Consider the following 13,285-nt stretch of genomic DNA (forward strand, 5'->3'; position numbering starts at 1 on the left):
TTGCTCTGGCTGGGGATGAAAACATCCCATTTTAGCACATTACAAGAGGAGCATAATCCACAGTTGTGAAAATACAGTCTGTTTGGGGGCAAGTTCAAAGATTTCATTAGTTTAGAAGTGAGGTGACCATGGTCTCCAGGGTTGTGCGGTAACACTGAATCCAAAGCGGCTGATAGCTAAATTCCACACTTACCTCCTCCTTGACTGTGCCAAACTCTGGATCCAGGGCTTTGAAGTGGTACCGGTGGGTTCCTTCGCGATCAATAGCTTCCTTAAAATCCTTCAGAGTCACTTCCCCTAACCTGCAAAGGAAGAGTTCGGCACTATCCCATGGTACACTGTTACCAGATTTAGCTCAAGCGTTACTACATGGCATGCAGAGCCACAGCACAAATCTAGCTAGGCATGTGGCACCCTGACCACAGGGATGTGAGGAGTGTGCCCCTCCAGGAACACACCTGTCAACCCCAAGGTCCTCTTCAGAGGAAGAACTGCCTCCTGATTGACTAAGAACTGCCTCAAAACAGCCTTTTTCACTTTCCCTTTTGCATTGACAACCACAGTAGTTTTGATAGGAGCATGCTGCACTACATGGCAAAATACAACCGTTTGGCTGCTTTCTCTTGCTCTTGGAAGTTAGTAAAAAAAAAAAAAAAAAGAGATTAATCTCTTAGGGCTCTAAAGCAGCTAGGAGGCTGCTTTAGGCAATTTTCCGCAGACAATGGCATGAAATCCAATGCCCAAGTTAATGCACAGCAACCCTGTGCTAGTTGTGACCATACCCAGAAGAGATCAGACTAATGCTTTAAGGGAAACAAGCACCTCCCACATCAGCATCAGCAAGGCAAACCCAGACCTCACCTCTTTGGTATGTTGACCATGAAAGGTGTGAGGGAGCGGTCAGTGAAGTACAACACTTTGGTGCAGGCACTGGTGCTCATCACGGGCGTGCTGTGAGAATGAGGCAGTTCTGCGAAGACAAGAGCACTATCATTGGGGAACAGCGTGTCTCCTGCCACAACAGGAAACAAAAGTGGTGGTCTGAGCAAATTTGCCATCACGGCAGACAACCTGGTGATAGAAGAGATTCTAAAGAGGGTGGCTAATCATCCCTGTTGGGAAGGGCCAGGCATTCCCCTTCTTACTGCAAAACTTTGCATTTTAAGGTAGGGTCACCATCCAGCTCTGTTGTTAGCATGGAAGATTTGCCTAGCACTTCCCTCCAGGATTACTGTGCCATCCACAGAGGGGCTTGTTGACACCATCTGCTCCACAGACACTCTATTCACTACCTCAGCAGTGACAGGAGAACCTTTCTGGAAGAGAAAATGACTGAACAGTACCCCATTCAGTACAGCTACCTTATCACTTGCCTTCACTTGCAGATGGGTAGAGCAAGATGAAGTGACTGATCATCATCAGGGCAAAAGGTTATCTGTCTCTCCCCATCTTCCCATTCTAGTTGGCCAGGATGGGTGTTGTGCATGGATTTTTCTTTGCTCATTTGTGTTTCTGTCTCTCTGGCTACTGCCTTGTTTCCTGCTTCCCTGCAATGTCTGTGCCAAAGGCTGAAGCAGAGGAAGGTTCACACTGAGTGACTCTACAGTTTTAATATTCCTAGCATGCAGAAAACACTATGGATATCCAGTCAAAGGCTTTCTAATTTAACAAGTCTTTGGAGCTACCTCTTAGAGCTCTTTACACGCAAGGCATTCTACATTTGTGGCTGCAGAACTCAATTTTTCTGCTGCAGTGGAGGGGAATGGAGCCTGCTAAACAGAGAGGTACAGTTTGCATGCAGAGAACACATGACTGTGGCTGCTTTAGCAACTGCAGTTTATGGGAGAGGAGGGAGAACCCAGCAAATCCTCCCCACAACCCACTTCAGGCTTCTGACTTCCTCTCCTACCTTCCCCCACATCTTGTACCTCCAGGCTACCCTGCTGCTGGACACTATGATGCAGCTGAAAGGTGGGGGCTTCTGTCCTTCCCCAGTACCTACAGTCTCCTACAACCTCATAGACTTTCTAGGTGACATTTACAACCAACATTGGAAAAAACAGCCTTCATGATGAAAAGCAAACATGGAGCTGCTGCAGCTGGAGCCAGGAAACATGGTGTCAGAAAGGGCTGTGCTGTTATGCATATATGAAAGGAGCTAGGCACTGGTGGGGAAACAAGGGAAGAGGCAACTGTACAGTTATCTGTGTCCGCTAGATGGTGCAAACCAGCAGGAAAGCTGAAACAACATCACATTTCCCACTCATCCCAGGGATAATTGTTTGTCATAGTTATGCTGCAGTAGTGGCCCAGACAGAGTCCCACTGTGACGGTGCTTTACAAACAAGCAGCCACAGATTGTCTCTGCCCCTTTTCCTTTGCAGTGAAGTCTAATCTGTACAGCAAATGACTAAAGGGAGGAAAGCGAGCTCTGGTAAAGGGAGTAAGAAGCTGGAGGTGACAGATTCTCAAGCAGATGCTATGCCCTGGACTCTGGCCAGGAAACCAGAGCAATGAGTTTGGCAGTGGGAGTGCAGGAGCTGAAAGGCACTTACTGGATTTGGGAGGCCAGGAGTTTCTACACTCATTTGTTGCTCTGCTTGCCGGTGATTTCCCCCGGATCTAGGGTGCAAAGCCAAAAGAGTGAGAACAAAGTGTCACTTCCCAGTTGGAGCTCTCATTGCTGCTTAGCTCTGAGTTATGTGAGGGGCAGAAGTTGAGAGCTAAGTGCCCTAGGAAGCCTTTACCCTTCTCTCTTGCCTATTCTGTGCTTCCATGCGGTACAGCCGTTCCATCAGGCTGGAGATCCCCTGCTCCAGGCTGTCAATCGTGTGGTGCTGTGGATCATGGCCACTGAAACTGTTCCTGAGGCTGCGAAGGGCATCACGAACCAGCTGCAAGTCATTTGTCTGCCCAAGAGACAAGAAGTCAGTCAGACTTAACTCCAGGCTGCTTTCTTCCCATCTAAAGCCACAGGTCTTAGAAAGGGGAAACACCTCTTAACAAGATAACAGCTTCCAGGATATCTGGAGCCCGTATCTGCATCTGGCTGGGAAAGTATCCCTTAGGTGCACTTACCCCTCGGTGGGCTGCAGGAGCAGCTCCTTTTCCTGCTGTCTGGAGGAAGCCATTGCTCTGAGCACTGTGACCAGTGTAAGCCATTACCTGTTCAGGGGAAGATGCGTGTGCCACTAAGAATGTAAGTGTTAGGACCTCCCCAAAGATCCCAATTTGTGAACTTCAAAATGATGAGAGGGCATGAAAACTTTCCACATCAGTGATATAACTCCCATCTTCTACCAGGTAAATACACTCACTAAGGAGTGTGCAGGCAGTCCTATAGGTCAGAGCGCAAACATGATTCTTCACATACAGGTGGAGAAAGAGGCAGAGACAGGAAGGGGCTTGCTGCTACATCATAGAGGGCTCTGTACGCTCTAGTGTGCACAATCAGCATTCAAGTGGCACTGTGGAGAGACAGATACTGGGGCTGGCACTCTTTCCACCAAGACAGTTCCAAGTGCTCAATACCAGTGTCAACAGGAAAAGGAGGAGATAAGAAGCTAAGCCCTGGTCTAACCATTAGCCAGTGTCAGAGCTGAAGCTAGAAGCCAAGAGTCTCTGGCTTCCACTCAGTCCTGTGATCCCCTCACTGTTTCACCCCTAAAGATTTTGACACAAGAGGCTAAGACAGTGCTCAATGCTGAGAGCTCTGGTAAGTTGGATGCTTTGTGGAGTCTTCTGGCTGCCTTGGTTAGGGCACTGACAATGAGACTGCAGAGCCAGGCCTTTCTGGGACGAAGGGGATGATTTCTGGAGATGGGTAGCTAGAGGGTGCTGGACAGAAACATCACTCCAACAGCCTGATGTTTAGACCAAGGCTTTCCATACCTCTTCAGCTTCTCTCTTCATGCAGTGAGCTAGCAGGGCCTCTTTGTGCTCCAGCTCCCGCTCCAAATCCACCTGTGAGGGGAGTAGAAGAGTCAGCACAAACTGAGTGACCAAGGTTAAGTGCCAGCTCTCAAGGCATCAGTGCAGCCCACCTGCTCCATACCTGTTGGTAGTTGGCCTCAGAAAGCTGCCTAAGCATTTCATCCAGTTTGGCCTGATGCTGCTGTAAATGCCGATCCTTCTGGCACAGTTCTTTCTGCAACACAATAATCAAGAGAATCAACAGAACAGTGAGTAAGGCTCACAATCATCTTCCCATGGCCGGGAAGGTTATGTTGTCTGCCAGGATCAGGTTCCTCTACAGGCTGACTTACACAATGTGTGTACTTATAGCTAGATGTTAGAACTGAGTATCAAAGCTTTTTTTGAAAAAAACGGTCAGGTTGTTATTGCCTGGAGTCCCCTTGCCCAGCAAAGATCCACTGCTGAGGCCAGATAACTGTCCCAGAGAAAACATATTCCTGAGGGATCAGTGGACAATCAGGTGACCCAACCTAACCTGATAGGCTTCTGCACAAGCGTTAGAAGCATCTCAACAAGCCATCACAGAAAAAACATGACAGTAAAAGATCTACTATAAAAAGCTGTGGGCAGAACACAAAGAACATCTGATCCCTCCATCTCATTGCAAACATCCATGGCCATTGCAACTTATTCACTATCCACAGTGCCATTCCCATAGGTCACTGAGTGCCAGGGAGACAGCAGTCACATTCACAAAACAGATGCTGCCCCCAGCAAAGACTCCAGTGAAGAGAGGTCCCATTACTTTGTATTCTGCCAGTAGCCGGTTTCTCTCTTCAACCTTCCTCTGAAGGTCAACCTGCAGAAATAACACACAGGTGTGAGGTAGGTATTCCTAGAGAGTTAGTGACAACCTCTTTGCCCCTTGTGCTAAAGGGTGACCTGAGACCAAATATCAGCATAGTTCAAGGGAGCTGGTGTCTAAGGATGGCAAACTTTTGGACAGGACAGTTCCTTCCTTGCCCTTTCTCTCCTGAGAGACACTGTACATGGCAGCTTCACCTGTCAAAGTGCCACCTGCTAACCCAGGGAGCACAATGAGGAAAGAAGAATGCAACTGTAATGAAAACATCATGGGTAGCCCCTCCCTGTTTCAGCTGAAGGTCTTGGAGGACAGGAGGTGGGAGTGAAGAATAGGAAACTCCAGTGAGTCTCACAGCTGGCTAGGAGACTATGTGCAGTTTTTACTATGCAGAGACCTTTCACTGGTCGTTCACTATCCCACGACCCCAAGAATTACACTGCAACCACCCACTCCACCCTGTGGCTACTGGAGCCCTCAGGGCCACCAACCTCCTTCTAAAATAATCTAACCCTCAGCAGCACAGTGACTCACGTTCTGGTTGTGCAATTCCTCCTTGTCCATGTTTGCTCTCAGCAGTTCCTGCTTTAGCTGAAGAACTGAAGCATCCTGTTGAATCAGCCTTTGCTGTAAAGCATCCTAGGAAAAGATGTTTTCTGTAGGAAGGTGCAAGACAGAGGCAGAGACCCTTCCCTGGGAAGTGAGTGACCTAGATCAGGGGCCATAACACAGTAGGGCCACTCACAGGGCTGAAGTGTTGCCAAGAGCCCAAGAGAGCAGGAGGTATATAGACATCTGCCCAATGGGCTCTCAGCCCTTCTGCCTTTCTCTTACCCAGAAGTGATTTCCCTGCCAACATTCTAGCCTTCTGGGACAGAGGGATTTCTGTGTTTCTACCTGAACTTCCTGCTCCAAAAGTGGCCTGACAATTTGCTCTCATGATAAAAACAGCAGTGTCTTTGGAAGGTCTTTTCAGTGGCCTACAGCTAGTGTCTTCAGCCATGCAACTGCAGCATCCAGAGGGCAGAAAGATGCCAACATCAGCCAAGGACACAAGGAAACTTAAGCTCTCAGTGTGACCTAGTTGTGCAATTAAATCCTTTCTGAAGAGGCCAAAGTCAGGACTAATTCTGCACCTTTCACTCAGTGTTACCCAGAAGCCGAGTGCTCTACATTGGACAGCTACTGCTGTTTGCTTCCTTCACAGAAGCCTGACAGGCAGCTCTAAAAATACCTCTGCTCAAGAGTAGATTATTAGTGTTCAGAACTCCAGAGGGAGAAAATGAGTAAACAGGAGCCAAAGTTGTGAGAAACACTGCAGCTGAAGAAGACAAGGATAACCCCATGCAATTTTTCCTCTGCTGTAAAGAATGAGTTCACTGGGCCAATCCTACTGTGCGTACCCCAAGATAGAGGGGACAAAAAAAGAGCCATGAGAACGAAGCAGGCATCCTATGCCTGATATTTTGTTTAGGGGAAACAGACAGAAGAGGGGACATTTGAGCACAATCCTACAGACAGAAACAGAATCCAGGAGAACTAACATCTTGTGCCTGCCTTAACTGCAGTCTCTCCCTGGAACCAGAAACAGACCATAGGATCTCCCACCTCCAAGTCCCCTAATACAACTCCCTCCACAATCTGAGATTCCTCAGAGGTGTATGGTTGCTGTTGGCCCTGGCCCTACTCATGGGCTGCAGCAGACTCTAAAGCTTTACTATTAATATTTGATGAAGTGCCCCTTTCCTCACCTTTATTCCCTGTAGGTTTCGAGCTTCCTGTTTGTATTTCAATAGCTCCTTCTGTAAATGCAACATAATTTGATTAAATGGCATCTTGTCACCCCTTCAGAATCAACCAAAGTCAGTGTTCTCTGTCCCCAGACACCTGCTTCAGAAGAAAGCACATCCCACCTTTTCCCACGGAACAAAGAACATGTCAGACCCCATAGCCATTTTAATGAGTTACGAACATGACAAAACAGTTGAGCAGCTCCCTAAGCCCCTGCTATTAAAGCCATGAGAGAAAAAGATTGCCTAGTCCCCCAAATCCGTCCTTCAGGGCAATGTCAAATAATTCTCTCCCAGAACCAGAACTGGTCCCAGAGCCAGCATCAGCAGAAAGCTGTACTAAGGCAGGCTTGACAGGGCAGGTTCTTCTTACCTGCATTTATTTCCTACTTGAAAACTTGTTTATATTCAGACACGACTAGAAACTTAACAGCTGTCGTGGGCACAGTTTTGAGAAGCTAGTACAACCTGGATCTCTGCAGCTTCAAGAGCATGCAGGAAGAATCCATTTCAGGGCTCATGTAAATTCCAGTAATACTTAGATATTTGTTTTGCCAGCAACCGACTTTACTGGCATTGGCTTGAGGCAAAGTAGGGAGGCAGCATATATTTTTCTGGTGCTATTCCACAAACTTTTATTAACTGCTAATATGGATACAATAAACACTTCCCAGCCAAGTATTGTTGAGTGCTCTCCAGGTCAATGATTTATGGTCTCAGGGAAGCAGGTATCTACACTCCTGGAGGGATGGAGATCCCACACAGCTGAATATGGGAACAGAGTTGGAGCCCCAACACAACATATTCCCCATGTCATCTGTTGTGTTGTCCACCGCCCTGTCCCCATGCCCCTCCTCCCCCCCCCCCCAAAAAAATCAAGTAGGACAGAGTCTGCAAAATCTCTTGACCCAAAACCTCTCCTTCCCCTTCATCTGTCCCCTTCTAACCTTTAGGTCTTGATTTTCTTCCACACTCTGGTCCAGGCGACTTCGAATTATGATCTGAATATAAAAATACCATGGTTATTATTGTGCAAGACACCTGCCTGTGGCAGAACAGTGTGAAGGGCAGCTTGATCAGAGAAATATAGGTACAGCAGTGTGCTCACCAGCTGCTCTTCGGGGCAGGCTCCATGTTCACAAAGTTCAAAGGAACCTTCCTGCTCATCCTCAGGTAAAGACCCATTGAGCAACAAAGCCTGGGAAGATGAAGGAAAAAATCTCCTCTTCAGGGGTTTCAAAGAAAAACAGGCTAGCTGCAGTTCTGGCTAACAGTCATTCATATGAGTCTCTAAACAGTTTCATTTTCCATTTCTGCTGACTTATTCCTCTCAAAAATTAGTAGAATTTTTCAGGAATGAACAAGCAAATTTATCCCCTGAAAAAGCTCTCCCAGAGATATATGTCAGCCAATACTTTTCCCCACAGACACAAAACAAGGACAATTACTCAGATTTTGAGGGAGTGAAGTCTGTCTCAGGCTTCAGTCCAAGGGTAGCCTTCACTACAGTAACAGACTTGAAGTCTAAAGCAGAGACTGAACCAGGTTTATGTTGTAAGGCTTCTCTTCTGGAATGAGACTGAAGTGTCCCCTGCTGAAAGAAGCCATTCTCCTAATCACATATCTACAAAAGACTTTAGAAACAGGATGTTCAGGGAAGCCTAATTCTGTTCTACACTAGACAAGACCAAGACATAATCAGAACGGTTGTCCAAGTGAGGGAAAAGCCCTCACCCACACAGACAGTGAAAATCTTAAGCTACGCCCTGTGCTTGAGGAAGGCTACTAGAAGCACAGTATTAACTCCTTCAGCAGCTCCAAGGTAGCCCAGATGTCTGCAGGAAGATGCCAGAAGTCCTGTAGTAGACTGAATCCAGCCTGAAGGAGGGAACAGCGTGCACAGTAGGAAGTGTGACTAGCAGGACCAGGCCATATCTCCAGCATGGTATACCATACTGGTTTTCTCTAGCTGATGGTTTTTACATTGACCTTTCTGTCTCTAACTCCCAGGTCTCAGGGCACTTGGTATGTGCCAAGATGTTGTATACAACTGGACACATTAGAAAGAGTCATGCCTCTTTCAGTTAGCTTTCTAGTTTATTTCTATTTGAACTCCGTGGCTAAAACCAAAATATCCCATTTGCAGTAATACTCCAGTTTAGCCTTGAAAGAATTCAAGGCTGACAGGTCAGGTTCTGCCTGCTGACAGAATCTTCCACCAAAGAGCTGCAACTGCTGCCGAATAGCAAATAGCAATCTGTATTCAGTTAATGCAAAAGCTCTTTGGAAAACTGTTTTCTGAGTGCATCCCAAAGTCTTCCCAGCAGGACAATCAAGCAGGAATCACACAGGAACATAAAAAGCTGCCATGGTTTTAGTGCTTCATGGGGTATATGTACATCAGGTCCCTGATATTTCAATCAAACTGTCATGAACTGGAGGCTCTTAAGTATCGAGCAAGCGGGGGAAAATCAATTAATCAAATCCAGTCTCTGGGCTAGCAACATCAGCTGCCTCTTCTTATTCCCAGGGGATGAGGGGGCAGCAATGCCAGCTGCTCGCCCTCACTCCTGCAACATGGGGCCAGCCAAGGCTGGAGGAACAGGACATGCCAGTCCCTCCAGTGCCACCTCTCCCTGCTCCCAGTGGGCACATAATGCAACTGTATTTTACCGGTGAACCAAGCAATTTTGTTTTTTTTCTTTTGAGTCTTTTGTTTCCTGCCCATTGTCCACAGGGAAAGCGCCTGTCCGCCCACACCCCACCCTCCGCCCCGGCTGCCTATGCTTCTCACACAAGCTCTGCTTTGTTTACTGGCACATAAATATTTACAATTCAGAGCCAGTATGGTTCCCAGCACAAACAGAAAGGAATATTCCTGAGAGAGTTCAGTGTCTTTACCATATGGATCAGGGGCTCTACTCCCCATGCAGAGTCAAACGCATTAGGCTGAGGGTCATTTGGTCAGGGAGTGACTGGAACAGGGCAGCAAGGAAAAGGTCCTGCAAATAAATAGTTGTCTAGAGAATGTGCCAAATATTATAGTTCAGCCTAGCTCACTGAAAGACTGATGCAAAACTGTGTGACCCCTGATCAGCTCTGTGAATCTTGATTGATTTCCTGACATTCCTTGTCTCGCTGCATTACTTCCGATCACAAACCACAGAAAGACTACTCTATTCTCTCAGGCTGCTTACAAAACCTGCAGGCTGCTATGTGCCCCAGTGAAGAAGGGGAGTCCCAGCCCCAGCACGTGGGAAAACACTGCTGCGCCTTTATCATTTTGCACAGTAACATAGGTGCTTTGCACAGTGACAGCACGTACAGGAGTTAGTATAGCATCACAGGACCGGGGACCAAGCCGATGAACCCAGCTAGGATCTGGACTCCAACCAAAAGACTACACAGACATAATCACCTTTGAAACACAGGCTTTGTTTTAGATTCTCTGCAGTGGTTCCATTCTTACCTGCATTCAGTGTGCCCTTTGCCCTCTCACAGTCCACTTAAATTACTATTAGTGAATATCACTGATCTTCAGTCTTCATAGCAACATAATCTTTCGCTCCCCACACACTTCTCTGTCCCTCCCTACTGACTAAGAGCCTTAAATCATGTCAACACCAAGTTTTGGAGAAGCCTGAGCTAAGAAGAAGAAAAGGTTGTGTCTGAATTGCACAGACTGGTGTTAAAATCCTTTCTCTGAAACCCTGGTAAATATACTGGGGCTGGGGAAGCTGCAGCCATCTTTCCTCTTCCCCCAGGCTCTCTTGGTTAAGCATGCCACACAATGATGGGGGACAGGCATACCCTGCCCCGAGCAAGACTGTGGCTGGATCCAGCTGTCTTCTAAATTGCGTCTGGGACATTGGAAAGGACGGTTTTGGCATTCTCTGTTCTGGAGAAGGTGACCAGCACCAAATCACAATTGCAGTGGCCAAGAGAGCCTAAATATCGCAAGAAAGGAAGATGTCAGAGTGCTTAGTCAGTAGCATTCTGTTACTGGATAAGGTGTCCGCACAGGCTGCAGCCAATATATCCCACTACACACTATCCACACTACCAGAAATACTTCCTCATTCCTGAGGAACTCTTCCTGAAGGGACTCATCCCACAGGGTGAGACACAGGGAAAAGCCACTGTCCCTATTTAACTGAGGTGACCCAAAAGACCAACTGACTTCTTGGACAATCACCCCAGGAGACCTCACTGGACCAGGACTCTGATTCAACTCTCTCGAGTTCCAGGCCAGTGTCTCAGCTGCAAGATAACCTGTCTTCTACAGACAGGTGGGAAACAGAACAGCTGTTCTGTTTCTACAGCTGGTGGGAAAAGAAATGCGTGTGGAAGGGAACAATGGCTAAGAAGAAAATCTATTACCTGCAAACCTGAAATCATCTTCTTCGCTTCCTCCATTTCCTTTTCCAAATGGTCCTGTTGTTCCAAAAGCTGCTCTTCCCATGAATTCTCCAAATATGACCCAGGGTTCCCTGGTTGCCACTCAGGCTGGAAATGAGATTCTGTCTCTTCTGGAAGAGAGAGCAGCTGAATGTGGTCACGACAGACAGAGGAGCCCAGAAAAGACTTGCACCACACAATAATTGCCTGCTGTCCACACCAGACATCACTAACAAGCAAGCATGTCTTCTAGGCAGTATCCAGGAAGTTGCTACAGGTGTGACATCTTGTCTAATCTCAAGGATTTATGCCTCATTCTTTATGCAAAGGAAGCTTTCCTGCATACACAAATATCAAAGATAAGCATGCTTCCCCTTTATTAACTTTGCTGCATCTGATTCCTCAGTACTGGAGGTTTCAAAGCACATCACAGGGGACAACGCAGCGCACTGTGTGTGGTAGAAAATACCTAAGGAGAGAAAAGCAACTGTGGGATTTGAAGAGAATGTCTTAGTGTTAGAGGGTGCACCAAAGACCCACTGAAGGCAACATTAAACAGTATTTCTACTTGTCAAATAACATGGCTTTCTCAAGGTGGATGACACCTTATTCTGAAAAAGACTTTTCTCTTAATAGCAAGTTTAATAGCCTTGCATGCCTTTTCTGATCCCCACAGCATAAACTGGGTTACTGGTTAACTATCATCCACTGGCTGGCCCAGGAATGTAGATTTTTTTCTTTTTTTTTTTACTTCCCTAAGAAGGGATGAGGTTTGTTCAGAAGTAATCATAGCAGTGCTTGTCAGCTAGTTGACCAAAAGTGAAATTGGCCAATGCAAGCTGCTGTAGATCTGTAGACATGCAGCTGCAATATCCTACTGTATGGGCAGCAAGCAGATGCAGTACCGCTAAGAATTTAAGGAAAAGCCACAGCCTGCCAGCTACTTCAGCCAGAGATACTCTGTCAAATACTTTTGAAGGAGCACTGAAGCAGGACTACACTGGCTGAAGCAGCAAAGCATTTCCTAAGAGAGTTTCTCTGTCATTTGCTCTTGGGATGGATGCTAACCAGAAAGAATTGTTACTAGACTGCATTCCTGAGAAGGGGAAGAAACAAACAAACAAAAGCACTTCAGGAACTTCTTTGAAAACCTCTCCTTTAATCGGCATGAAAATTTTAAGTGTGAACTGACCATATCACAGGGCATTTGTGGCAATACAGCAATGACTTCTCAATGCAAACACCAAAACAATACTACAACTGTTCAATTCCTTGCAGAGAGCCACTTGACCTATGTACAGGTGTGCTGTAAACACAGACCCTTACACAAAGTCAAGTTATGCATCATGGGCTTAACAAGCTCACATGGACTCTTTCTTTAACAGAATTTTAAATGTTTTTTTCAACATGGCCTAATGAGGCTGTGATAAAAGCATTCACCCTACAGTGAAAACTACATATGACCCTTAATCCATCTCCAGAGCTTTTTATTTCCCTAGTGTTATTTTGCAAGCCTCACAGACATTGCCATATTATGGCTTTATTGTAGTGTTAAAAGTTTTGGGATTTAGTTTTATGTGAACAGATACTCAGCATCACATTCATTTCAGTCACTGGGGAACTTTTCAGCAAGTTTATGATACAAACAAATCCCAATGAAAGTATGATCTGTAAAGCATTATCTGCAAGGTACCTGTTTTTGGTTTTGTTTCTGTTTCTTCAGTGTGAATGATCACAAGTCTTTCCTTCTCCTCTGATGGTGCTACAGTGGATTCACTCTTCGCACTATGGATAGGACTGGGTGATGTAAGACTACAGAGGAAAGAAGAAACAATTACTTCTAATGCTGATCATATCCTCATCTAAGATAAAAGTGAATATGCAGGCAGGCTTGTTGAAACTAAGAATTATCTGCGTACTAGAGAGGCCATTAACAAACCAAACTGGGCACGTAACTTTTCCATCACTCTACATCAGTGTCACAGCAGGCTAACTGGTAAATAGCACAATGTGTCTCTGCATTTTCCTTAACAGAATGCAAGTTTGAGACTGCCACCACAGAATTCATATACACTCACACAGGGTAAGACCACACTCTACTGAAGGTCTGCTCAGAAAAAATTTACTGCAAGTTTTATGTTCATACTATAAGCTGAACAAAAAGCCACCCTGGCTTGCTTCATCTCTTGCCCTGGCTTTCAAAAGCACCACTTCATTAACTTGGAATTCCAACAGCAGAATATTTTTGGAAGTCAGATACCACTCATGTTCTTAAGGTAAAACTTCTTGAAAGTACCCACATATTTTCACTGGAGCCATC

General features: G+C 46.1%; 1 protein-coding gene across 4 annotated transcripts in view; it reads right to left on the bottom strand.

The window, feature by feature from the left end:
- Positions 1 to 13,285, bottom strand: part of DIXDC1 (DIX domain containing 1) — a 54,510-nt gene that overhangs the window by 3,955 nt on the left and 37,270 nt on the right. For all 4 annotated transcript variants that reach the window (XM_030022541.2, XM_030022543.2, XM_030022540.2 and 1 more), the window contains 14 exons: positions 12,659 to 12,777; positions 10,948 to 11,096; positions 7,676 to 7,765; positions 7,515 to 7,568; positions 6,529 to 6,579; positions 5,312 to 5,416; positions 4,721 to 4,774; positions 4,055 to 4,147; positions 3,892 to 3,963; positions 3,079 to 3,165; positions 2,748 to 2,909; positions 2,556 to 2,622; positions 862 to 970; positions 194 to 302 (listed from right to left, as the gene is read on the bottom strand). In XM_030022541.2, the coding sequence (XP_029878401.1) occupies positions 194 to 302; positions 862 to 970; positions 2,556 to 2,622; positions 2,748 to 2,909; positions 3,079 to 3,165; positions 3,892 to 3,963; positions 4,055 to 4,147; positions 4,721 to 4,774; positions 5,312 to 5,416; positions 6,529 to 6,579; positions 7,515 to 7,568; positions 7,676 to 7,765; positions 10,948 to 11,096; positions 12,659 to 12,777 (1,321 nt within the window). The remainder of the gene's footprint in view (positions 1 to 193; positions 303 to 861; positions 971 to 2,555; positions 2,623 to 2,747; positions 2,910 to 3,078; positions 3,166 to 3,891; positions 3,964 to 4,054; positions 4,148 to 4,720; positions 4,775 to 5,311; positions 5,417 to 6,528; positions 6,580 to 7,514; positions 7,569 to 7,675; positions 7,766 to 10,947; positions 11,097 to 12,658; positions 12,778 to 13,285) is intronic.

The sequence above is a fragment of the Aquila chrysaetos genome, chromosome 8 (assembly GCF_900496995.4).
Source record: "Aquila chrysaetos chrysaetos chromosome 8, bAquChr1.4, whole genome shotgun sequence".
Classification (NCBI taxonomy): Eukaryota; Metazoa; Chordata; class Aves; order Accipitriformes; family Accipitridae; genus Aquila; species Aquila chrysaetos.